The sequence below is a fragment of the Aethalodelphis obliquidens genome, unplaced genomic scaffold, assembly GCF_003676395.1.
Source record: "Aethalodelphis obliquidens isolate GAN/ISIS:26980383/991018 unplaced genomic scaffold, ASM367639v1 scaffold2, whole genome shotgun sequence".
Taxonomy (NCBI): Eukaryota; Metazoa; Chordata; class Mammalia; order Artiodactyla; family Delphinidae; genus Aethalodelphis; species Aethalodelphis obliquidens.
The window spans coordinates 6,607,872-6,634,626 of record NW_020837946.1 but is presented as its reverse complement, the minus strand read 5'-3'; the positions used below and the strand labels follow the sequence as shown (position 1 = coordinate 6,634,626).

The window sequence follows — 26,755 nt, the reverse complement described above, 5'->3', positions numbered from 1 at the left end:
GGGGCTACTCTTCGTTGCGGTGCGCTGGCTTCACATCGTGGTGGCTTCTCTTGTTGCGGAGCACGGGTTCTAGGTTCGCGGGCTTCGGTAGTTGTGGCACACGGGCTTCAGTAGTTGCAGCATGTGGGCTCTAGAGTGCAGGCTCAGTAGTTGTGGCGCACGGGCTTAGCTGCTCCGTGGCATGTGGGATCTTCCAGGACCAGGGCTTGAACCCGTGTCCCCTGCATCGGCAGGTGGATTCTTAACCACAGCGCCACCAGGGAAGCCCCTCTCTTCTGTTTCTTTATAAGGTGTCTGATGGCCAGAGTTTCTCAGTGGGAATTAAGTTGGTTTCAGCAATCTTATAGTTTATGTTTAGTATTTTAAAAATCCTATTTAAGAAATTTTTTCCAGTTCTAAGGTCATAAAGAAATTATCCTATATTGTCTACTGAAGCTTTTAAAGTTTCTCCTTTTGCACTGAATCTGTAGGCCACCTGGAAGTGATTCCTGTGTGGTGTGTGGGGTATGGGACCAATGCACCTTTCCCCTTAGATGACCTGATGTCTCAGCTCCACTGACTAGTCCCTCTCTCCCCCAGCCTGCTGTCACACATCGCGCTTTCAAACCTGTGAGCATCTGTTTCTGGGCTTGGATCCCCAAGTTCTACTTCTAGTACTTTGCTCTAAGGAGTAGCTCAGGACATGTGGGGATATTCCATTATCGCACTAATCTTTGAAGCATTGTTGATAATATTGAGCAGGAAGCGTTCTAAATGTTCCAGCAGTGGGAGTGTGTTGAATGATACACGCACATCACTACAGTGAAATACTCTGTAGCAGACAAAAATATATTTACTAATATGGAAGGCTGTTGACAACACATTAGGACAGAAGGAATAGGAAGTTCATGTACAGTATAATTCCAAGTTCATAAAAAGTTAAGAAACATGCAAATTAAAAAAACAACCTACCATCTTTGCTTCCTCCTCCCATCCGGGTCACATTCATTGCCCTTTGATCTGGCTTTGCCCTGGGTCAGGTCGAGAGTCTGCTCTGGCGGCGGGTCCTCAGTGACTCCTCACGGACCTCTCGTCTGGCTTCTCCTGGGCCCCACTGATGACCTCACCCGTGCACTCGACCTCAGCCCTTAGCAGATGTCATCCACGATGACTTCTCGGTGCTTTCTCATCTGCTCCCCTGGTTTTGTGCCACTTCCTTCTTGTCTTCCGTTTTGGACTCCCACCTCCTCTCTGCACCTGATGTTCGTGTCCTGGGGTTCCCAGTTCCTTGAGCCTCTTCTCATTCCATTCCTTCCCCATAAGGGACTTCATTGAGGTGTCTCCCCCTTAAACTTTATCTTGTGCCCCAACCGCATTATCTGCTGCTGGCCCTCCACTCAGCTCCCCCAGGCGTCTCCGGCGTCCTGAGTCAGCACGTCTAAAACGAAGGCCACATCCTCCCCCAGGAGACCCCTTGGGATCATCCCCTTCACCCCGTCTATGGTTTGTCTTCTTTCAAATGCTCTCATGCCTGTGACTGTGCCTCATCCTCCCAGGTGCTCCTGTCGGTTGCCGTCTTATAAGAGTTTCTGGAGTGTCCTGCCTGCCTCCTCATTTCATCCCCACTCCCTCTTCTCCACATTGTGGCCAAAATCATCTTTCTTTTTTTTTTTTTTTCAAAATCATCTTTCTTAAGTAAAATGTACATCCTGAGATACCGCCCCCTGATTTGGGGGCCCTGTGACTGGGAGGTCTGGCTGTCAGTGATCTGGGCCCTTTGCCCACCTTCCCAGCCCTCTTGGGCTCTGCCTGCAGCCTGTAGGAGGCTGTGGACCTCTCTGCCTGGCCTGCTCAGACCCCTGCTCATCTTCTAAGACCTGTTCTGGGAAGCCTTCCCTTGTGGGGGAATTGTTCCCTCCCTGGCGTCCTGTGTCCTCTGTCCTCCTCTGGTCTGAGCTGTCCCTGGAGCCCTCTGAGCCACTGCTGCTGCCTGTCTGGGGAGGGCACAAAGGGAGGGTGAGAGCAGGAGCTCCCACTGCCTTTGCAGAGAGGGGTCATCCTCCCCCATGACTGGTGAACAGGGCCCCAAGGCAGGCCTGACCTCGGCTTCTCTGCCCACTGGTTTGCAAGCTTTGGAAGGGCCTTTCCGGAGCTGCCTTACTCCGTTCTTTGCTCCTGAGCAGGATGACTAGGATGCGAGCTTCGCCTGTGGCAGGTGCCTGGGCCGCCTCACCTGTGGCTTGGGCGTGTCTCTGTCAGTCAGTGGGCGGCTTTGGCTCAGGATGAATACCCTGCCGTCTTCCATCCCGCAGCCCAGCTTGGGATTTGCATCCTCTCCGTTTGGAGGGGGGCCACATGCTCCACTTCTCACTTACTTGCCGCTCGGATTCTCAGTGCCTGTGTGTGTTGCAAATCTGTCCTTTGTCCCTGATGGTAATGAAGGTGCCCCGGATGGCTTGAAGGACAGAGTTGGCCCTGTTGTTTGTGCAAAGAACTTGACAAAATGATTCTAAGAGCCTGGCTGACCAGCATAAGCGACCAGTCCCTCTTGGGTCTGGGTTTGGGCTTCTGGTTCTCTGCTCCGGTGGGCGTGAGGAGGAGCCCTGCCAGCTGAGCAGTTTCCTGTGGGTGCTGCTTACAGGCTGCCAAATGCAAAGCACAGCAGATTAGTCAGGGGTGTTCTTTTCTTGACCACTTTTAGTGCATTGCTTTTGACTGAGTGTTAAAAATATTCTGCAGCATATCTATAGTCTTCCACTAGCAGTGAATAGGAGAAGAAATGCAGTTTCTGAGAAAGCTTCAAAGAAATACTGGTCTTTATCTTTTCCCCAGCCTTTTCCGCTGAAACCCACCAGAGTCTTTTTCTGAGCACTGTTGTTCTATAAATAGAACAGCAGCTCTCCTTGGGTAGCCCAAGATCGCAGCTCTCATCCGCTCTCTGAAAGATATGTGTCTCTGTGTGTGTGTGTGTGTGTGTGTGTGTGTGTGTGTGAGAGAGTGGATTTTGGTTTAATTCTGCTTTTCTTTTATGTGTGACATGTGTAGCGGGAGATGCAAGAAAAATACGCTAGCATTTATCCTTTAAAGATAACTTCTTATAACTTTTCTGGGTCTGGGCTTGTTGGTTTTGGTGCCTTTTTTTTCCTATTTTCCTTTAATTTGCATTTGGGAAAGAGGTGGAAGTGATGACTTCTTCTGCAGAGGTAAGGAAGACGTTTGGGGGTGAGGAGAGGTGACTTGGTCTGTGAGCGGGTCCTGCGGGGTCCAGAGGAAAGGCTCTCCTGGAGAGCTGAGCAGGCGTCTTGTGTGTGCTCCGTTGGGCAGTCAGCTGTCCTGTCTTTGAAGAGCACATTGAAATAGCATCACCATGTGCACTTGGGTCTGAAAAGAATCTTAGGAAACAACCTAGCAGTCCTTCTGTATTGCAGGAGCTCCTGGGACCAGAGGTTGGGACTTTCTCTCTGCCTTGGATCGGCACATATCTCTTACCTTGATCTTGGGTGATGTGTTCCTCTCTCCTTAATTACCTGGAAGAACAGTGGGTGGCCTCCTCAGAAGTAAAGGTGAAGGTGCATGCCACAGAATGAGTAGGGCGGTTCCTCACTAGTCCGTCCGTGTCCCCACCCCCCCCCCCCCCCCCCCCCCCGCCAGAGTTGATTCTCTAGGGAATTGGAAATGGTTGCTCTTTGTGCTGCTGAGCCAGCCCTGACTGCACAAATTCCATCAGACCCAGCATGGGGTCGCAAGCTGGCATGTGCAGCCCACTGTGCCCAGGAAGCTCCAAGAGGACGTTGTGTGGCAGGGATAAGGGGAGGAGCAGTGCTGCCGGCCTCCCAGGACACCTGGAGCGTGGGCTGTCACGGGGAGGTCCTGGTGCACAGCCAGATGCTGGTGGTGTGTGTAGGGGGTTGTCTTCAGCATTCTTCTACGGGGGTATCAGTGCATCGCAGGTTCCACTCCTGCGGAGGGACCAGGCAGCACAGACTTCTGCTCTTGCCTCTGACACATTGGGGTGACGTAGGGTTTCTGTGTCTTGTTTCATCGTATGTCGTCTTAAGTGGCCACAGACGCCCAAGTGCTTTGTACAGCTACTTAAAAAGTTACCTAAAGTGCAGAGCTGTAGGGGATTGGGTAATTAAACAAAAGCTTCTCTGGACCCATGTTCTTGTCCTTGAACAGAACTTTATACATTCTGCCTCCATCGCATGGTGGGCCTCCGTGTAGAATGGACATTTGTTGAGGTGTGTGCAGATGCTGGAAGCCAGGCACTTGTTTCAGGGCACCTTGTTTATTAGTTTTGACTGTGTTAGTGGCTCTGCGTAGTTCAACGCATCTAACGATCAGGTAGGTCCTTGAACTTTTAACTTGTAAGTGGTGTGTAGGGCTCCCTCCTCCCGTTTGGTAAGTGCCCAGGAAGCAGCCTCAGGAGAAGCCATGCCCCCATTCTTGGCTTTAATTGAGCTGAGCTGAGTGGACTGCTGTTCACCTCGTGATTGTCTTTGAACTCCTGCTTGGTGGTGGTTGGTCAGATTTTGGGGGTGGAGGAGTTTTAGTGACTTTGGCAGTGGCTCTTCTCTGTGTTACAGTGTGGGTAGATGCACATGCCCAGCCTGTGAACAGGGGTGAGGGCCCAAGGGGGCAGGCCTGGAACTGCACTGAACCCCATAGCAACCTACATCGACAGTTTTGGCAACAGGATCCTGAGAAATGGCAGGAGGCCAGAGAACACGGAGACGGGGCCAAGAATAGCTGAAAAATACCAAATGCTGAAGTTGGAGAGAGCACTGGCCCGGGGCCACTAATGGTGGTCCTGCGACCCGCTTCTGCTAACCCCCCCCCCCGCCCCGGGGGCATATGCAGGGCACACCTTGGGCCTCTGACACACTCCCATGCCCCTCCCCCCGCCACTCTGGCACACCATCGCCCCCTGGAGAATTGTGTCACCCTCCCCTGGCTGTGTGCTCAACCTGTCCATAGGTCAGGGTCTGGGGAGAGTGTGAAATAGTTCTGTTAGGCCATCAGCCCATTAGAGACACAAATGCACTGGAGTCAGTGGACAAGCGCATGGCACCGCGAAAACATGCTCATGAATCCGTTTCTGTGCTTTCAGACCGTCATCAAAGAGGGGATGCTGACCAAACAGAACAATTCATTCCAACGATCAAAAAGGAGATACTTTAAGCTTCGAGGGCGAACGCTGTACTATGCAAAAACTGCCAAGGTGAGATGCAGAGGAGGAAACTTAACAAGAGAAAACTATCTGAGGAGCTGCAGGGAGAGACTGGGTTCTGTGTCCTCATCTTGGGAAAAACCTTCGATTCTAGATCTGTTATTTTGAGCAAGTTTTGTAATACTCAAGGGTGCTGGGTTTTATTTGTCTCAAGCATGTTTTATTTCTTATGAACTGATTTTTTATTTCTTATGAATTGATTTTTTTATTCATTTTCTTTAATGTCATGTGTAACCAATGGGGAAAGGAGAAAAGGTCACAGAAGTAACCACATTACCATTAGATATCTTTTTTTTCAGAGAAATCGGGGGTAACTGGCTTAAAAATCTCTTATTACAGCCTAAGTATCTTTTTCTTAAAAACACTTTAGTAAGGTATAATTGGCCTACAAAAAGCTGTACAGATACTTACTGTATACAACTTGATGAGTTTGGAGTTGAATGTATGTACCTGTGAATCTAACTAAAAGTATTTTTAAAGTGTGTTGGGCTTTTTGGTGTGTGAATAGAAATTGCCTCTGGCTTTCTAGCCATGATCCTTCTTCCCATGTGCCATGTGTGTAAGATTTAAAGCTAGAATCACCAGGCAGATGCCAGTGACAGAGGAGGAGCCACTGAGAGTCCCTGAGTCACTGCCCAGTTTAGACGATTGTGGTGTCACACACTTCAAACACTAGCGTATCTGCAAACCTAGTTTTTGGTGTTCTGAATACCAGTCTTTTTGTATCAGTATTGCAGTCAATACTAATATTTCGGCATTAAAAATAATCGGGAATCTGAATAATTTACATTTTGAGATGTATCCCTAGTGAGTTAGTGCATTAAAATTTGAAATTGAACAGAGTAACTTGTTTAGATAGGGTTCTGACCACATCCTTCATTAAAAAAAGACAAACCCTTACAGTTATTTTAGTTGGAGGGGTGGGGGAGTTACTTAAAAGACTGAATCTCTTTTCTAGCTTATTAGCGTTTCCTCCAGGGGTTTCTGATGGAGTCCTCCTCCTAGAGGGGACGGAAAGGTAAACAGGAGGTGAGGGCTATGAACGGGAGGATTTGGGAGAGAGAGGAGAGGAAAATGGGGAGGAGGGCATCTCAGACCTGGTTCCCAGCCCTTCTTCTGGAGCCTGTCTCTCTCTCCAGGACTAGATTCACTCTGCTCTGCTCCCTTGTTTTCTTTCATGGCTGGGTCCCTTCTATTTAGGTCAGTCTCTCTTCCCCTAGAATTGTTTATTTTAGCCGGGACCTCTCCCCCCAAATGTGCGAGGTGGAGAAACTAAAGTCGGAAGGACAGAGGACCTTCAGTCGGGAACCTGCCCTCTCAGGTGGACTCGTGTGAGGATATATTTTTGGTTCCATTAATGCAATCACTGGGGAACTCCCTGGACTAAAAAAAAGTCTTGAGCTATACCTGTGAGCTCGGTGCTTTGTCAGAAGCAGGTAGGGTGAACTCACTCAGCGTTCATTTAGTTCTCAAGTGCTTGCCTGGGGTCGAGACACCTTACCCCCACTGACTGCAGTCCCTGTGTCTTTCCAGTCGATCATATTTGATGAGGTGGACCTGACAGACGCCAGCGTGGCTGAATCCAGCACTAAAAATGTCAACAACAGCTTTACGGTAAGTCTTTGGACGCACACCTTTCTTGATTCTTCACCACATGTGGTTTTCCTGTTTAATTTGAACAAATGTGTGTGAGCAGTTCAGATTTTTCATCCTTTGCTCTCTGATTGGAACAATTCGTGGTAAATTTTGAATTTAAGGTTCAAAATAATGCTATGGTTGGAGAATAACTGAGAATTTTGCACATTAAGCACAAAAGAACAAGAGGGACCAAAGGAATTTTTAAAACATGTTGTAGTTTACATTTACAATTTTGCACAGAGGTTTGTTTTTCATGATTGTTATAGAAAATTTGGAAAATACAGAAAATGTTGAAGCAATTAAAAAACAGCCATCAGGGGACTTCTCTGGTGGCGCAGTGGTTGGGAATCCGCCTGCCAATGCAGGGGACACGGGTTTGATCCCTGGTCCGGGAGGATCCCACATGCCGTGGAGCAACTAAGCTTGTGCAATACAACCACTGAGCCTGCGCTCTAGAGCCCGCGAGCCACAACTGCTGAGGCCTGCGTGTTTAGAGCCCATGCTCTGCAACAAGAGAAGCCACCGCAGTGAGAAGCCCGCACACTGCAACAAAGAGTAGCCCCCGCTCACCGCAACTAGAGAAAGCCTGCGCAGCAACGAAGACGCGACGCCGCCAAAACTAAATAAATTAAATAAATAAATAAATTTATATTTTAAAAAAGCAGCCATCATTCAGCCACCTCAAAACATAGAATGTTGATATTTTTCTTTTTAAAACTCCTCCCCCCACCACATTTATAGAAATTATGTTGTACTTTCTGCAAAAGTTCTAAATGCGTAAAATCGTGTGACCTCAGTACCCAGAGGTAGCCAGCTGCTCACTTTAGAGTGATTATCTTTATGTCTAAATATCTATGTCTTTACCCTCTTTACCCACATATAACATGAGATCGTAGTGATCCTTTTGTTTTACATGTTTAGTTTTATTTTTTTCTCTTGACAGTTTATGGTGGACATTTCCCCATGTTGATTGATCTAAGTGTTCATCACATTTTTTAATAGTTGTACAGCATTTCTTGTATGACTTTACAGTTTTGGCTTCGGGGGCTGACTTTAGATCCTGATGTGTAAGGTATGACTCTAATAGCAGGAATGGAATATTTTAAAATATTTTTCATTGTGTTATTAAGTGAGCTTATCTAGAAATACAGTATGCTCCCTACCTTTTTTCAATTCTTTTATAACTCAGTCAAGGTGGGTAATTTTCTTCATTTTTTTTTTTTTTTTTGCGGTACTCGGGCCTCTCACTGTTGTGGCCTCTCCCGTTGTGAAGCACAGGCTCCGGACGCGCAGGCTCAGCGGCCATGGCTCACGGGCCTAGCCGCTCTGCGGCACGTGGGATCCTCCCGGACCGGGGCACGAACCTGTGTCCCCTGCATCGGCAGGCGGACTCTCAACCACTGCGCCACCAGGGAAGCCCTCTTCATGTTTAGGATCTAAACATTTTGGGTTAGTATTAGTTTTAGCTACTTTCAGGTTTTTTTTAACTTGTTTATTTATGGATCGATTATGTTGCTGCTCCAAATGGGATTTTCCTTCCTTCATTTAAACTTCTACTTATTTTGTTTTGGTGTAATTAACTGCTCTTGGTTTTACTTTGTGGCTTATCGAATTAGTCAGACTTCCCTGACGGCCTCTTTTATTTTATTCCCCGTTTTATTTGGACTGTTTTTACTTTTTCTGCATTAGTTTTATCATTTACTTACTGGCTGGGGAGACAACTATGGAAGTAGATTATTCTTTGATTTATGGCTTCTAGAGTGTCTAATAGGAGTAGGTGTTGAATTTCACTGGATTGTTTTGAACATTAATTTAGATGATCAGTTTGGTTTTAGGTATTTGTACATTTCATAATAATAAATTGTTCCTGGTAATGTTGAATGTTATACCCTAATTTTGGATTTAGAATTTTCTGAAAGCATGTGTGTGCTTTTCTTTGGGTAGGAGGTAGCCTTTGTTGTGTTTTGATTTCGGAGTTAAACTAGCTCCATAAAATCCATTTAGTAACTGTCCATGATTTTTTGTGCTCTGGAACATTTTTATAGCTTTAGAGTTGATTATTTCTTGAAAGTTTGAGAGAATTTACTTTTCAGGGAGGTAATAAGGCTCTGAATAAACCTAAAAGGTTTATTTCAATTTTAAAAAAATATTTATTTATTTATGGCTGCGTCTGGTCTTAGTTGTGGCACGTGGGATCTTTTGTTTTGGAGCGCGGGCTCTTCCTTGCAGCACGCAGGCATCCTCTCTAGATGTGGCGTGTGGGCTTAGTTGCCCCGCAGCATATGGAATCTTACTTCCCTGACCAGGGATCGAACCCACGACCCCTGCATTGGAAGGCAGATTCTTAACCACTGGACCACCAGGGCAGTCCCTAAAAGGTTTGTTTTTGCTTTTTGATCATAGGAACTTTTTTACTTCTTGAGTCCATTTTTGTATTTACTTTCCCATTTATTCCACACCTTCAAATTTAGTAACATTTATTGTTTGCACTTTATTTTTATTTATTTATTTTTGGCCATGCCGTGTGGCATGCGGGATCCTAGTTCCCCGACCAGGGATTGAACCCACGCCCCCTGCATTGGAAGCACGCAGTCTTAACCACTGGACCACCGGGGAAGTCCTGCACTTTAAACATAAATGTCTCTGGTTAGATCCCCTTTCACATACCTAATTTTACTTGTTTAGCTTTTGTTTTTCTTGTCATATTTCTCTCTTTTTAAAAATTTTATTGAAGTATAGTTGATTTACAATGTTGTGTTAATTTCTTCTGTATAGCAAAGTGATTGTTACACATATATATATTCTTTTTTCATATTCCTTTACATTGTGGTTTATCACAGGATATTGCATATAGTTCCTTGTTCCTATACAATAGGGCCTTGTTGTTTATTCATTCTATATATAATAGTTTGCATCTGTTAATCCCAAACTCCCAACCCTAACCTCCATCCCTCCCCTACCTACTCTCCCCTTGGCAACCACAAGTCTGTTCTGTATCTGTGAGTCTGTTTCTGTTTCATAGATATGTTCATTTGTGTCGTGTTTTAGATTCCACATATAAGTGATGTCGTCTTGTATTTGTCTTTCTCTTTCTGACTTAGTACGATAACCTCTCGGTCCATCCATGTTACCGCAAATGGCATTATTTCATTCTTTTTTATGGCTGGTTAATATTCCATTGTATATACATATCACATCTTCTTTATCCATTCATCTGTTGATGGACATTTAGGTTGTTTCCATGTCTTGGCTATTGTAAACAATGCTGCTGTGAACACAGGGGTGCATGTATCTTTCAAATTATAGTTTTACCGGGGTTGATGGATTATATGGCAACTCTATTTTTAGTTTTTTGAGGAACCTCTATACTGTTTTCCATAGTGGCTGCACCAATTTATATTCCCACCAACAGTGTAGGAGGGTTCCCTTTTCTTCACACCCTCTCCAGTATTGGTTATTTGTAGACTTTTTAATGATGGCCATTCTGAGCAGTGTGTGGTGGTACCTCATTGTGGTTTTGATTTGCATTTCTCTAGTAATTAGTGGTGTTGAGCATCTTTTCATGTGCCTATTGGCCACCTGTATGTCTTCTTTGGAGAAATGTCTGTTTAGGTCTTCTGCCCATTTTTCGATTGGGTTGCTTGTTTTTTTGTTATTGAGTTGTATGAGCTGTTTGTATATTTTGGAAATTAAGCCCTTATCAGTTGTATCATTTGCAAATATTTTCTTCCAGTCAGTAGGTTGTCTTCTCATTTTGCTTATGGTTTCCTTTGCTGTGAAAAAGCTTATAAGTTTGATTACGTCCCATTTGTTTATTTTTGCTTTTATTTCTATTGCCTTGGGAGACTGCCTTGTCATATTTCTTAAACTCTATCATTTTTGTCTTTTAAGAGATCCAGTTCTTAGATTATTGAACAATTCCATTTTTCTATTACCTAATTCACTTTATGCATTTGTATTTATTGTCTTCTGTCTGCTTTTCATAACTTTTTAAAACAACTTATTGATTAGTTCATTTTTATTTTCATATATATAAATAATTAAAAGACATTAGGGACTCAGAATTTAACTGAGTGCATTTCTGTTCACATTCCAACATTCCAAAAGTTGTTTTTTCTCGCAGTAGAAAAATGTTAGTCAAGATAAATTACATTTCTGATAAAGTTATTAAAGAAAATTTTAAAGCGTATAGATAAAATAGGAAATTTAAAACCATCCACATTCCTACTACCCAAAGATACCTAATAATATATATTGATTTATGTCGTTCCCACCAAATGTGTTTTATAAAGTATAGTTTTTAACCTCTTTCTTCAGTTAACAATGAGCTTTTTTCTTATAATATCCTTCAAAATCTTGTTTATTCGTGTTGCATAGTATTCCATCATATAAATTTATACATTTAACCAGTTTTTGACAATTAAACATGTTTATATTAATCTATGAAAACTAGAAGGCTTTTGGTATATTATTGCCAACTTGCCTTTAGAACTTGTATGAGTAGGACTTGATGAAGTGGTTTTTTTCTATCCTTTTACAAATACCATGTGTTAAAATTTTAGAACATCTTTGCCGCTTTGATAAAAATGGTAATTTGTTTTATTTCATTGATTATCAAAGTGATGTCAAACATTTCTCACAGTCTGTTGGCCATTTGTATTAATTTCTTTATGAATTGATTTTTCATGTGCTTTTGCATAGTCAGCTCTGTATTTTGGGGGTTCAAAATTACTCCTTTCTCTTATTCTATTTATCTACGTAAGTTTGCCCCCATTGGCTATGCTTGTTTCAGTGATCCTTTTTTTTTGTTTTTTTTTTTTAAAACTAGATTTCATACACTAATAATAGGCCAAAATTGTCAGGTTGTCCATTTTTTTGTATAAAATAACACTGTGCTGTACACTTGCACACAGATACTTTTGTATATTTCTGATTATTTCCATAGCCTAAGTTCTTAGAAATGGAATCCCTTTTGAGGTAGAAAGTGTGAACTTTTAAAAGGCTTTTGAAAAATAAATGAGGTACTGATACGTGTTACAACTTGGATGGGCCTTGAAAACATGCTGAATGAAAGCCAGACACAAAAGACCACATATTTTATGATCGCATTTATATGAAATGCACAATAGTCAAATCTGTAGAGACAGTAGATTAGTGGTTGCCAGAGGCTGTGGGAAGGAGGAGTGCTAATGGGTACCGGATTTTAGTTGGGGGTTTGTGGCAGAATGTTCTAACATTAGATAGTGGTGATGGTTGCACAACTTTATGAATATGCTAAAAACCACTGAATTGTATACTGTAAAAGGATGAATTGTATGGGAATTATGTCTCCATAAAAAATAGTATGCCACTGTGCTTTGGTACTACATGAGTTATTATGGAGCTTTGTCAGTCTGATTTGAGAATGAACCCTGATTTATATACTGTCTCTATGGGAAAATGTGTGCCAAATAGTTGACTTCCAGATGTCGAGCCAGTTCCTGTGGGGCGGTCATGGATGGTTTCCCAGCTCTTGGGGCAGAGGCACTGATTCTTTCACATTTATTTTAGATTTTGTTAGTGCTGTAAAAACTGGTTTTTCATCTGAGGATGTGCTGAAAGGACAAGAGAAAGATTAATAATGAGGTTCCCCAGAAATATCCCAAGATAAGGAGACCATTTCTGAGCAATCCGTGATGGCGTCTGGAATTTGGGGATACATGGGGAGTGTTTGGAGCCAGTTGACCGGTGCCCACTTCCCTGAGGCATGCTTCCACAGAGGGTCCGTAGGTTTTGGACTCTCCCATTTCTAACGCCCTGCAGTATTTACTGTCTGAACTCTGAACCTGTCACTTCCCATACAGCAAACTGCAGGAATCTGCATGCAGGTCCTAGGAGGCAGGGCCTGGCCTTGGACTTTGCCAGTGCCTGGCCCATGTGTCCAGGGAAGTGAGTGCAGAATGAATGAATGCATTTGCCCAGAAGCTACTACATTTCCTGGGATATCTCATTTGGTTTTCCAGCTATTCCGGTAGTAATTTCCAAATTCCACAACTTCTGTTAAAATTGCATGCCTGATACAAAGAACAAGGCAGTGAAAGTTGCTGTTATCATGAATCAGCCAACAGATGGGAACCTTTTGTAACTGGAAAAGAATGAGTAAATTTGCTCCACATTAGAAAAGACTCCATTTTAATTTCTCCCTAAAATGGCCAAAGAACTGTATCATAAAGAAATAAGGATCTGAGGGACAAGAGACTTCCAAGGGAGATGGGAGGAAATATTTGGGGGAGAGGAGAGATTTTTATACAGGTTTGATGGAAGAAATGGTACGAAGGAGGCTCATGTAACTGGAGACGGGTCTGCTTGTTTTCTGTTCTTTAAGAACAAAGTGAAGGTGGGATGCAGCTAAAGACACAGATGTGCCTTTAGATGAGGTGGAGCTTTGGCCGTGGGAGCTTTCAGAAGATGGGGAGTAGAGCAGACAGAGTCCTCTGCATTCTTACCTTCAAGTGGTGTCTACAAGGTCAAAGAGCATAACAGCAGCATGAAGAGGAAAAGGGGATTTGCCAGCTTCGTGTCCCAGCCTCTGAAATAACATGAAATAGGTTTTTGATAATTAAACATGTTTATATTAATCTATGAAAACTAGAAGGCTTTTGGTATATTATTGCCAAATTGCCTTTAGAACTTGTATGAGTAGGACTTGATGAAGTGGTTTTTTTCTATCCTTTTACAAATACCATGTGTTAAAATTTTAGAACATCTTTGCCGCTTTGATAAAAATGGTAATTTGTTTTATTTCGTTGATTATCAAAGTGATGTCAAACATTTCTCACAGTCTGTTGGCCATTTGTATTAATTTCTTTATGAATTGATTTTTCATGTGCTTTTGCATAGTCAGCTCTGTATTTTGGGGGTTCAAAATTACTCCTTTCTCTTATTCTATTTATCTACGTAAGTTTGCCCCCATTGGCTATGCTTGTTTCAGTGATCCTTTTTTTTTGTTTTTTTTTTTAAAAACTAGATTTCATACACTAATAATAGGCCAAAATTGTCAGGTTAAAATACTTCTCATTTTCCCCTTATATTTCTTTTCATGGGATAATTTAAAAATTATTTTCAGCCTTATCAAAAAATTTACAGATTTGTTCTGAACGTATATTTTAACTACCATGACTCTTCAAAGGAGTTTGTCAAAGCAAAGCAGCATTTCTGCTTTACTGAAAGTTTGTATATTCTAAATAATTAAAAAATCGAACTATGACTTCCAAACTGAAAAGTGCACAGATGTATGTACAGAGCTTGATGTGTAACCGTCACCCAGATCAAGCTGTAGAACATGTCTAGGCCCTGGGAAGCTCCCCTTGCGGTATTGCCCAGTTGTTCCCCCTCTCCGACCCCCGGCCACGTGTAACCACCACCCTAACTTCTAATACTGTAGATTCGTGTTGGCTGTTTTAGATATTTGATGTAAATGAGCTCATATTCTTCTGTGTATATTCTTTTGTGTCTGTTTTCTGATCTGTGTGTTTCCTAATTTCATGGCATTTGGGTGATTTTTCTAGTCTTTTTTTTTTTTTTTGCTGCATTGGGTCTTCGTTGCACGTGGGCTTTTCTCTAGTTGTGGCGAGCACTACCCTTTGTTGCAGTGTGTGGGCTTCTCACAGCGGTGGTTTCTCTTGTTACGGAGCACGGGCTCTAGGCATGCGGGCTTCAGTAGTTGTGGCACGTGGGCTCAGTAGTTGTGGCATGCGGGCTCAGTAGTTGTGGCTCACGGGCTCTAGAGCGCAGGCTCAGTAGTTGTGGCACATGGGCTTAGTTGTTCCGCGGCACGTGGGAACTTCCCGGACCAGGGCTTGAACCCGCGTCCCCTGCATTGGCAGGTGGATTCTTAACCACTGTGCTGCCAGGGAAGTCCGATTTTTCTAGTCTTTACTGTGATCAGAGAACATACTCGGAATGATTTCAGTCCTTTAAAGTTGTTGACACTTTATGACCCAGTAAGTGGTCACTTTTCATAAGTGTTCCATGTGCATTTGAACAGAACTTGGATTCATTAGTTCTTGTAAGTTGATTAGGACAAAAGTTTAATCATTTTTCTCAAATCTTTTATAACCTTCTGACTAGTTTTTCTGTTTGTCCTATTAGTTATTGAGTGAGATTTATTAAAGTCTCCTACTGTGATTGTGGACTTACCTGTTTTTTGTTTTCATTCTGTTAATTTTTGCTTTATATATTTGAAGGCTTATTATTAAATGCATACAGATTTAGAATTATTTTATATTCTTACTAGATTGACCCTTTTATTATGAAATAACCTTTTATTTCTCTTAATGTTTTTTGCCTTAAAGTTTACTTTGATGTTACTCTAGCTACAGTAGTTTTATTTTGGTTAGTAATTGTATTGTAAGTAGTGGTATATAATTTTCCATCCTTTTACCTTAAACCTTTTTGTTTATATTTAAGATGTGTCTCTTGTAAGCAGCATAAAGTTGTGTGGTTTTTTTAAACTGTCTATTGGACTGTTTAATTGGATGGTGCCTTTAACTAGATTATGTTTAATCTGTACTTAGTTTTAGATTCTCTTGTATTTGGGTACAAATCCAATACATTATTACTTGTTTTCTCTTAGTCTCACATTTTATATTTTTTCATATCTTTCTTTTTAAAATAGATGAATTATTTCATTTTCTCCTCTCTTTTAGCTTGTTTCATATACATTATTTTAGTGGATATTTTATAGATTGCAAAATATATCCTTGACTTATTAACTTCTACTACAGATTAGTGCTTCTACTACAGATTAGTACTACAGGGATCTTAGAGCATTTAAACTCTCTATGCTCTTCATTGCTATTGAAATTATAATTGAAATTTCAATTAATTTCTGGTACTTAAGAAGGAAACCTCTCAGGACTTCCTTAGTGGCGCAGTGGTTAAGAATCCGCCTGCCAATGCAGGGGACACGGGTTCATTCAGTCCCTGGTCTGGGAAGATCCCACATGCCGTGGAGCAACTAAGTCTGTGCGCCACAGCTACTGAGCCTGCACTCTAGAGTCCGCGAGCCACAACTACTGAGCCTGTGTGCCACAACTACTGAAGCCCGTGCTCCGCAACAAGAGGAGCCACTGCAATGAGAAGCCCGCGCCCCACAACGAAGAGTAGACCCTGCTCACTGCAACTAGAGAAAGCCCGCACGTAGCAACGAAGACCCAACACAGCCAAAAATAAATAAATAAAATAAATAAATTAAAAAAAAAAAAGGAAACCTCTCTGTAGTCACCTCTTGCCTTTGTGCTGGTTTGTTATTTACTTTAATTTTACATATATTTGAAACCTCATAAGACATTATTATACAGTTGACAGTCATTTAGATTTCTAGTGAATATTTGCCTTTTCTGTTGCCCTTCATTTCTTTCTGTATTTCTGTGATCTATGGGGTAATATTCTTTCTGTGAAAAATTCTCTTTAATTTCTTTAGTGTTGGTTTCTACTTTTGTTTTATTTTTATTTATTTATTTTTTGCGGTACACAGGCCTCTCACTGTTGTGGCCTCTCCTGTTGCGGAGCACAGGCTCCGGTCGCGCAGGCTCAGCGGCCATGGCTCACGGGCCCAGCCGCTCCGTGGCATGTGGGATCTTTCCGGACCGGGGCACGAACCCGTGTCTCCTGCATCGGCAGGCGGACTCTCAACCACTGCGCCACCACGGAAGCCCTCTACTTTTGTTTTATTTCATCTTTTTGAAGGTTATTCTTGCTTGTTATACAGTTCTAGCATGGCAGTCATTTTCTTTCAGCAATCTAAAAATGTCATTCCATTGTATTGTAGCTTCCATTATTTTTGTTAAAAGTAACTTGTCAGTCCTATTGTTGTTCCTTGGATGATAATATACCTTGCCCCCCCCCCCGCCCCCACCCCGTCTGACTACTTTTAAGATTTTTCTTTTCCTTTGGCATTGTGCTGTTTTACTGTGATTTTTCCAGTCATGGTTCTTTGTGTTCATCTTGCTTAGTGTTCCTAACACTTCTGAAATCTGCAGCTATATGTCCCTTCTGTTGTCAGTTTGGGGAAAGTCTTGGTTATTATCTCTTCAAGTATTGCTTCTACCAATTAATTTACTTTGTTTTTATCTTGGCTTATTCTCGTTTGATAGAGAAAATATTTTTTAAATGTTTTCTGTTTAACATTGTCATTTTCCTGCCTTAGGGAAAGATTGTCCTTTGAGCCCGTGCATTTCCTCTTGGGTATCCAAATGTCTTCACTGACTTTGGACATTCGCCCTCCCTGTTCTAGTCATCTTTGAGCTTTCTTTAGTGATTTTAGTTGTATTCAAGTCATATGATGGCTTCTTTTATAACCTTCCTACAGCAGCCTAGAGCTATAGCCTAGAGCTATAGCTATTCTTTTATAATCTTCCCACAGCAGCCCAGGAATTGTAGGGCCATTAGAGTTGAGTGCTTTCGTTTACTTATTTCTTCAAGTCAGTGTTCCATCATTTTAAACCTGTATTCTATTTTGATAAATATTTGATGAAATGTCATCACACTCCTTTAAAGTTATTTGAAGTTTCAGAATGCAGCAAAAACAAATGAAAGCAGTGGGGCACAGCAGAGCTCTGTTCTCACACCACCACCACCCCCCCCCCACATCCCTCCCTTGAGGGTCGCTGCTCCGAGTCCATGCAGTTTTGTTTACTTTGTTAAATGCTGTAACATGCTGCGTGAGAGCAAGGATTTTTGTCTGTTTTGCTCACTGCTTTACCCAAGTGCCAGCACACAGTAGGTGCTCATAATTATATGTTGAAGAGTGACTTGATCACTAGTTCCAGGATGATTTTGGCCCTGTTCCTCTCACTGATTTCACTCAGTAGAGCACTTTCAGTGGACAGGTGCTGGATAGCAGTAAAAGAGCTCCCTTCATGTAGTGAACAGTCCTGTGTGAGTGGCAGGTACTGAGCAGTTAGGAGCAGCAGGCCAAGAAGGAAGTAGCTTGGCTGTAGCGGCGAGCGGGTGTCAGGGCAGGCCTTCCCGTGGCTGCGACGCGGCCGGGAGAGACGTGCAGAGACCTGAGGCTGAGGGGGGCTGTGGCCAGCAATACCAGGTGTCTGGGGTTGAAGTGGTTCCTGTCAGAGGGAGTGGAGCATGTGTTAGGGTGGCGAGATGGGCAGAGGGCAGAGGGGAAGTGCTTTACAGGCTGTGGGGAGTTTGGACCTTTTTGCCATATGTATTGGGAAGTTTTTTAAAGCCTGTGGGTTTTTATTATGGCAGCTGCTGGAGAATAGATCTGCAGGGAAGAGGTGGCCAGAATGGGTGTGAGGAGGTTGGACAGGTGGCCTTTTCTGTGGCAGGTGAGGGAGGTGGAGCGGGGACAGGGCCTTGCAGGCAGTTTGGTTAAACACTGTTCTCTGTGTTAGCAGCGCTGCTCTTTGTTCTGCGTGATCCAGGAACAGCACTGAAGAAAAACGGGTATTGAGCAATCAATGAGAGATGCTTCTAGACGCTTCCTAGAAAGCAGCTCTGCACATATCACGGTTACATTGCACAGGGCAAGCCTCTGGCAGCTCTGTACTTTCTCCCTTTACCAGGGTGTGTTGCTGGCCGCTTCCATTTTTAGAAATTTCACCCCAGACACTGACTTCATGGTGGCTGGTGTCAGAGGCTCTGTCCCTTTTGAGGGAGGCAGAATCAGAGCCAAATTCAATTTAGTGAAGATATTCACAACGAGTAGGATAAAGGGATGCGTCATCTGAGGTGGACACGTGTGTTCCTGATGGACGCTGGGGAACAGGTTGAGCGCCGAGCCCTGGCCGTGTCCCCGCGAGGGCAAGGAGCCTGGAGCGTGCCGGGCTCACAGACTCCCAGCCTGCGTTGCCTCTCGGAGAGGATAGTATGTTTCCCCAAGCCCCTCACCTCAGTCAGGGACGCCCCGGGCACCTGCGGCCACACCAGCACCACGCGTGGCTCGCTGGTTTGGCCGAGGCAACACCTCTGAATCCTGGGGCTGGTGGGAGCTCATGACCCCCCTGGGTGGGGCTCTGGGCCCCCACACGGTCAGAGTTGGGCAGGGACGGAGGCTGCCCTCAGGGGAGAGCCAGGCCCAGCACTGTGGAGAAGGAAGCAAGGAGCCTGAGGGTTCCACCTGTGTGTTTGCTGTGACATGGTCAGTTACATTTTGCTTCATTTATGGGGGAAGTTACGTGCTATGTGGAATTTCCAAATTTTGGGTTTCCCAGAGGAGTCAGGGACTCTGTCTTTGAATCTGTCAGGATCTGTGTTTCCTCACTCAGGTGTAAGAGCCTAGACAGCAGGGCTGGGTTATGGTTCTTTCTTTATCTCTGAAAGTGCCCGCACAGGGCCTTGCACAGAAGCAGGGTGCACAGGCAAGGACTGGGAAGCCAGGGCGTGAGTCTCAGCTTGACCTCTCACCGGCTGAGTGACCTTGGGCAAATCACACGGCTCTGAGCCTCAGTTTCCTCGTCTGAGGAGTAGGGATAATAATAGTACCTGCTTGTGGGCTGTTGGAAGGGTTAAATGAATTAATGTAATGTAGGCGTGATGAAAGTGGTTGCTATTAATGACAATATGATTATAGGCACTTACTATAACAAGTGAGTATTCGATGAGTTAATGATGGAAAGCAATGGACCAAATTAATTTACTGTGTCATTGGTCTTAATTAGAAAGTTTTCTTTGGTTTGGTATACTTGTGTTTCTTAAATGGATTGTCCTGCGATCACTCCAGATTTCACTGGCCTGGAGCAGTCTGTTCACTCCTACCCGGGCCATAGGAGCAGCTGCAGTGGAGTTGGACCTTGAAGAGGAAAGATGAGTTTTACTGGAATATACCTGAATATAAAACCATTAAAAAGAGGCATCTTCTGCCCATTTTTAAAAGTACTGTAAGTCCTCGAGTGCCTCCTCGTTTCTTATCTAATGCCATCCAGGGGATCTGGCGCTCTCTGACCCTCCCAGCCTCTCCCCGACACAGACCTGCTCCAGTGCAGCCTGCTCTTTTTGCAGGGAACAAATGCCCTGTGCACGGTCGCCTGCTGGCCGTGGTCTCTGTGGGGCCCCTCGGTCTGAGGCCCTCTCCACAAACTCTCCCTGTCAACCTGGTCCGTTCCTCAAAGGTAGGGTGAAAACACCCTGTTCCCTAAGACCTTCCTATTTATGCTGTGGTCAGAAGGGAACGAACCCTCTGCCGCCTTCTCCCTCAGGGCGGTGGCTCCCAGCCTTGGCTATGCCAGATCACCCTTTAGAACTTAAAAAAAGGGTTCCTGGCACCATTCCCAGAGATTCTGCTGCTGATTTACAAATGGGTGATTTTTCAAAGCTCTCCTCGATTTCGAGGTGCAGCCACATTTGGGACCCACACTCCTGCAGTGCTGAGTGCAGCCTCCTTAGTAATCTGGGCACGTGGTCTCACCTTCTGCGTCTTGATTTGAGGTCGGGGTTCTCTTTCACAGCTTGCCGTCCCAGCGCAGGGCACGTGCCAGCTGTGCGAGCGAGCGGGAGCCAGGAAGTCGGTTCTGCTGCCACTTGCTGTTCAGAGAATTGTTGCTCCTTTGTGAAGCCCAGTGGAACAGACGTCCATTATTGTAGGTGGTCCTGTGGGCCGGGCCCCTTTTTGTTACTGGGAGTGAGCAGGACCTAGGAGCTCCCTGGAGCTGTGTGCTTCTGGATTCTGGTGAGTAGCTTCGGCAGGGGCTGGCACCTTTGCTCTGTGTGCATTTCCAGGTTTGACAGCTTGAAAGCTTCTTGCTTACCGCTGGAGAATATAGGAATAATTTGACAAGTAAGACTTTACCCTGGCAACCTTATTTCTGAAATCATGTAGAGATCAGTTGGAAAAGATGCATGTTTTAGAAAGACTCATCTTCCCTTCTTTCAAAGGGAAAGAAGTCCCTGCTGTGGCAAGCTCCGTTAGGTGTCTGGGGGTGGACGGAGGTGGAAGATGCGTTCCCTGTACCTAGAGACTTCTTACGGGCTGTTAGACGTGAACAGAAATCATGATTGGACCCTGTGACAGGTGTAATGCAGAGGAAGGTGCAAAAGGCCGTGAGAGAGAGGAGAAAGAAGTGTCTCAGTCGGCCCGGGGAGTGGAAACTTCTGCTGAGAAGGGGATGTGTGAGCGGGACCTGGGGGACAGGCCTCTTACAGAGATGGCATGGGTGAGCCCGCACGTCAGATGCGTTCCAGGAATAGCACCTAGGAGCTCCCAGTCACTGACAGACCAACAGACCAACAGTGTGCAGACAGCTTATTAACGTAGTTCTTAAAGTGTTTGAATTGTGATAATGATTTTAAAGGAAATTTAAAGTGGAAAAAATGAAGATCCTGCAGTAGCTCAGCAGCTGTTTTCTTTTTTCATGTTCCCTTAAGACTTTTTCATAGGCAGACATTAAGTTTTGCATATGTTTTATATACATCAACATATGTATAGTTTTATATTTTGGCTTTATTTATTATTTCATCGTATAAATGTTCCCACATTGTGAGCCTCTATAATGACCACCTCTCTAGTTGTGGGTATTTCATCATGTAGATGAGTCATAGCTGATCAGTTAAACTTCATTTACTCCTGCAGTATTAGGGACTTAGAATGTTTTCAGTTTTCCTGTTGCAGATAATGCTAGCACAAGCGTCTTAGATCACAGGAGGGACATTTGGGAAAATGAGTGTGGTCTCTCCCTGCAGAGTAGCTCCCGTGCTGGGTTCCTTTGCTCAGGAGAGGGTGCAGGTTTTCCTGAGGGTGGTCTTTGCTCGGTCGTGGGGCCTTTCTCACCTCTGTCGCCTGACTTGAGGTTGAGAAGATAAAACTTCCTTCAGCTCTGCGTGATTCTGGTTTGGTTCTGGTTTACAGCTTCATTTCTGAGCATGAGGACTTCTGAATTTCAGCTTCTGCTTACTTCACATTATTTTAGATGGGTCACAACTGGAACTTTAACGTATCCTATACCCCCAGAATCTCTGGTGAGTGTGTCATGTACCTGTAGTAAAGGAAAGGAGGAGGCTGGGCTGGGTTTCATGATGAGGAAGTGGACAGACAGCTCAAGAGACCCTGGTGTCAGTGACCGAGCTGGTGGAGGAAGAAACGTGAGCAGAAAGTTGGAACATCTGCTCTGCAGGCAGTGCAGCCTGGAGAAGGGCAGTGGAGAAGTCGAGAACACGCTGGCGTGAGGGGTGAGGAGTGGTTGGGAGGGGGCGGAAGAAGCTTGGGCAGAGGGCAGGAACCAAGAAGCGAACGCTTAGTGGCATGATATAAGAATAGAGTGGAGGCAAGGACAGGCCCTCGGTTTATTCTTAAATTTCAGGAAAATGGATTGGCCAAATAATGGGGATTGAAAATAGAGAGTTTTCAGTATACACTGAATGAGAATTAAATTTAGGATATATGGCTTCCCTGGTGGCGCAGTGGTTGAGAGTCCGCCTGCCGATGCAGGGGACACGGGTTCGTGCTGCGGTCCGGGAAAATCCCACATGCCGCGGAGCGGCTGGGCCCATGAGCCATGGCCGCTGGGCCTGCACGTCCGGAGCCTGTGCTCCGCAACGGGAGAGGCCACAACAGTGAGAGGCCCGCGTACCGCAAAAAAAAAAAAAAAAAAAATTTAGGACATACGTGTTTAGAGAGCTGTTTCTGCATAATGCCATATACAGCACTGCATACCTGAAAGGGAGTTTACATTTAATTTTTAGTATTTAATGTTTAGAATATCATAAAGGTGTGTATATTAGAAATAGGTTTGGCTGCTAAATTAGTTTCCTGGGGCTGCCATGACAAATTACCATATGGCTTAGAACAACAGAAATGTATTCTCTCACATTTCTGGAGGCCAGAAGTCTGAAATCAAGGTGTTGGCAGGCCTGCGCTCCCAACCGAGGTCTTAGGGGAGATTCCATCCCATGCCTCTTCCAGCTTCTGGTGGCTCCAGGCACTCCTTGGCTTGTGGCTGCATCACCCCCATCTCTGCCTCCATCTTTGCAGGACTTTCTCCTCCTTCCCCTGTGTCCTTTCTTTTGTCTCTTATAAGGACACTTGTCATTGGATTTAGGGCCACCCAGATAATCCAGGATGATTGCATCCTAAGATCCTTAATTATGTTTACAAAGACTTTTTCCAAATAAGCTCATATTCACAGGTTCTGGGGATTAGAACACAGGTATATTTTTTTGCAGGCCATCTTTCAACCCACTACATCTGCTTGTAAAAAATAGTTGTCAAAATAAAAATGGTGTGAACATGTAAAGTTTTATTTTTCTATACAGAAGTAGGCAGTCCTTGATCAGTATGGCAGTTCTACAGGGTCATCTGGGTCCCTCCAGAATTTGATTCTCCTGGTTCAAGATGACTGCTAGAGTGCCAGTGTCCCCCTTATCTCCTTTTGGGAGGTGGGGGAGAGGGAGGAGAAAAGAAAGGGTGTTGCCTGGCAGAGGTTTTTTTATCTAGGTTCATGGACCTTCTTCCCCACAAGGGGTCAGTGGATTTGACTATAGTTTATTAAAACTGATTTTCATTGCAATGGTACTTCATTTTCTGCATTTAGAGACATTCTGAGAGGGTCCATAGGCTTCACTAGACTGCCAAAAGGGGTCCATGGCACAAAAAAGACATTCCAAGTTTCAGTATAATTTCAGTAGAAATTGAATGAGAATTACATTTAGGATATACATGTTTAGAGGGTGGCTTTTCTGCAAAATTCCATATTGAAATTTTGTGTGGTTTCCCAAAAATGACTTAGCACTTCTGTTAGTCAGATGACTACAGCGTATGGCCATTGACATAGGGATCTAGCAGGCTTCGCTCATAGCATCATCCTGATGGTTGCCCTGAAATGACCATGTCAGAATAACCATGCCATACATAGAGAGGAGTGATTTTTCATGTCTGTATTTATTACTTCCTTTCCTCCCAGTACTATTGTTGAAATGTTTTATGGTATCCAGAAGTTTTGTGAGGTACATTATAAAGGTGGTCTTCTTTTTTTAGCTCTATGACTTAGGGCAAGATACTTCATCTAAGAGTTTTCTCATCTGTGAAATGGGGATAATACTAGACTCCATCTCATTGGTCATTGGGTTGGCAAAAAAGTGCCCTCTGAATGTTTCCTAGTTTTTATCTCCACTACCAGTTATCACTACTAGTAGGAAAGTAATAGGGGTCAACTTGCTAACACTTAGCAGTTATTCTGATTTGTAGAAATTCCAAAGGATTTCAGATGAGATTAATTTTCTTGGCAGTGTTAAAAATAGCATCTGCAACTGAAGAGTAGGTATCAGGAAAGAATTATTGCCCTTAAGAATTATCAGGCAAATAACTAATAAAAAGAGGAAAAATAAAATATAAAGGAAACACAAATGTAATTAAAAATATAAGGTATCTTTGTTTAATTTGCTTATTATAAATCACATTTGGTTTTCCCTTATATTTTATGTTTCCTGTTTCTATTAGTTATAGCCTGATAACTCTAAATAAAAACGAAGCTACAATATCTGATGGATTTATGTAGTATTTTTAGTTGTTTTAAATCTTACCTATTTGGCATTCAAGTTTGTTCAATGAATGAGAGTCCCTTTGTAGGCCTGCATGAGGTGAAACCATGGACCTGAGTTTCTCAGCTGTTTCCAGCAGATGTCAGCCTGTGGGGTGGTCAGGCGCCGCTCCTTTGGTGAGCAACCATGACCTTTATCCAGATTTCAACATCAGTTTTCCTTTTCAGCTTGTTTGGAGCTCAGATATTTCCTGGGCAAAACCCCTACACCAGTCACTTTGGCTCAGAGAGAGGAAAAGCTATATATATAATCGGCAAATTTCCTTGCATGGAAAAAACTCTTCCCAATTTCTGTGACTGCTGGCCTGGATCTGGGATGGGGAGGGTTGTACTTGTGGGTTGAGGCTGTCCCGTAAGTCCTTGTATAGAAGCTGTGCCAGACGGGAAGCCCCATGTTAGGATAGCGGCTCCTGCCGCCTGAGCGCACCGCCTGGTCCCTCCCCAAGCTCAGAGCTCCAGGAGAGCCTGACCTCATGTCCTGGCTGTGTCAGCCGTCAGCTGTGGGATCTCAGCTTCTTATACCTGTAGCTTAATTCTCCTATTGGAAAAGTCGGGGCAGTACTATCTCACACCTGGGGAGGGGAGGGGCAAGCACCTGGCACGTAGTAGGTGCTTAGTGAATTAAATGCTCTGATTGTTAAAACACCCCTTGGACAGTGGAGCAGGACTAGGAGAGCAGCTGCAGGAGGAAGTTAATCCAGTGAATTCCATGCTTTATAATCCACTCTGTGTTCTCAGTTTCAAGAAGCGGGAAGAAGCAGGCTTTGAGCCAAATTGGTGGCTGTGTGTTTGCTAAGTGTGGGGTTTTGCTGAAGGCAGCACCTGCTCTGTGACACAGATGGTCCAAAGAGCCGTGTACTCCACGTGAGGGCTTAGCATTTGGTTCTTACAGTCGTTCCAAGCAGGCAGAGAGAGAGAACACTGTCTTCTGGCAGCCTGGCTGGTGAGCGGTGGAACTAGTTGTGGTGTCTGTTAAGTATATTTAGAATTGGGGTGTGGGAGGACGCTGTTACTTGTCAGGGCTGTGTGTTATTTTTGAGTAGGGGGTTGCGTTTATGAAATTGAAGCCATTTTCACAATACTGTTGGGGGGTGTGTGTGTATGTGTTGTGTGGTGTGTATGCATGTGTATATATGTGTGTGTTAATTGTTAACGCTTCTGATTGTCTTTATTTACAAGTGATAGAGGAAACAAAAAAGGACAGTTGAGAGACTGTAGTTTGACTATAGTAATTTTGTAAAGTTCTTTGAGAGAAGAAACAGTGGAGAAACATAGATTTGATTCAGTTTTTCTTGGGGTGTCCAGGAAATGAATAATTTTAGCCATTCTTTTTTTTTTTTTTTTTTGTGCGGTACACGGGCCTCTCCCGTTGCGGAGCACAGGCTCCGGACGCGCAGGCTCAGCGGCCATGGCTCACGGGCCCAGCTGCTCCGTGGCACTTGGGATCTTCCCAGACCGGGGCACGAACCCATGTCCCCTGCATCGGCAGGCGGACTCTCAAACACTGCGCCACCAGGGAAGCCCAATTTTAGCCATTCTTGACCCAGTGTTCTTTGGTAAATGTTCAGATAAATGTCCAGGTTTCATAAATACTTGGTAAATGTCCCAAGGATATGATTGAGCCGTGTCCTCTCTGGTTTTTTCCTTGAAAGTTAGGAAAATGGTGTCACTCTGTAGGGTATTACGTTTTAAAAAAAAATCCTGCTTTTCTGTTCCAGAATAATCTGGTATTTCAGAGTGCATAGAGTGGTGGGATCTTTTTATTTTCTTGAAACAACTTGTTATCAAGTTAAGATAATTCCCTGCTTGCTGGTGGGGAGACTGTGCTGTTTTTTGACTTAATAATCCCTCCTCCTCCACAGCTGAAGCACTTAGTTTGCAATGTAGACTCAAAAAGAAACATGTGATCCTGAGCTGTTGTACTGGTTCTTACAGGATGTTTAGCTAAACCTCAAGACTCAGCCAGGTGCAGAGGTGCTCAGGTAAGGCCGGGAGCTCCCCTGCGCCCAGCCGCTCTGGGTGCACCCAGGCTCACCTCCATCCAGAAAAGCCGGTTAGTGTCAGGGCACTGTCTTCTCTGCTTCCTAATTGTTCTCAGTCTGCAAAGGTCTAACGATGGTGAATCAGAGTAATTAGACATTTGGAAAATAGTTAGGAGTGGGGGTGGCTCCCCCCTTATCCTTGGAGGGGCTGAAGGGACACTGACCTTGAGGCAGGAGGCTTGGCGTCTGTCCTGTCCCTGACACTGAAAACCAGGGCTGCTTCCTTGACCTGGGAAATAAGGGTCCAGGATAGCTGACCTTTGAGGCTGTTGCCAGCTTGGCTCTCTGTCTTCTGAGGAACGAACTTTATGGTTTGCTGTATGCAAGAGTTATCT

At 44.2% G+C, this 26,755-nt stretch overlaps 1 protein-coding gene across 14 annotated transcripts in view; it reads left to right on the top strand.

Annotated features, from left to right (window-relative positions):
- DGKD (diacylglycerol kinase delta) overlaps nucleotides 1-26,755 on the top strand; it is a 111,790-nt gene that overhangs the window by 25,075 nt on the left and 59,960 nt on the right. For 13 of the 14 annotated variants that reach the window (XR_003435149.1, XM_027118078.1, XM_027118013.1 and 10 more), the window contains exons 2-3: nucleotides 5,090-5,200; nucleotides 6,743-6,823. Coding sequence is in view for 12 of the 14 variants with exons in the window: in XM_027118078.1 (XP_026973879.1) it covers nucleotides 5,090-5,200; nucleotides 6,743-6,823 (192 nt within the window). In the remaining 2 variants the exon portion in view is untranslated. Of the gene's footprint in view, nucleotides 1-5,089; nucleotides 5,201-6,742; nucleotides 6,824-20,414; nucleotides 20,517-26,755 lie in introns of those variants that run through there. The other variant, XM_027118059.1, reaches the window with a different exon arrangement.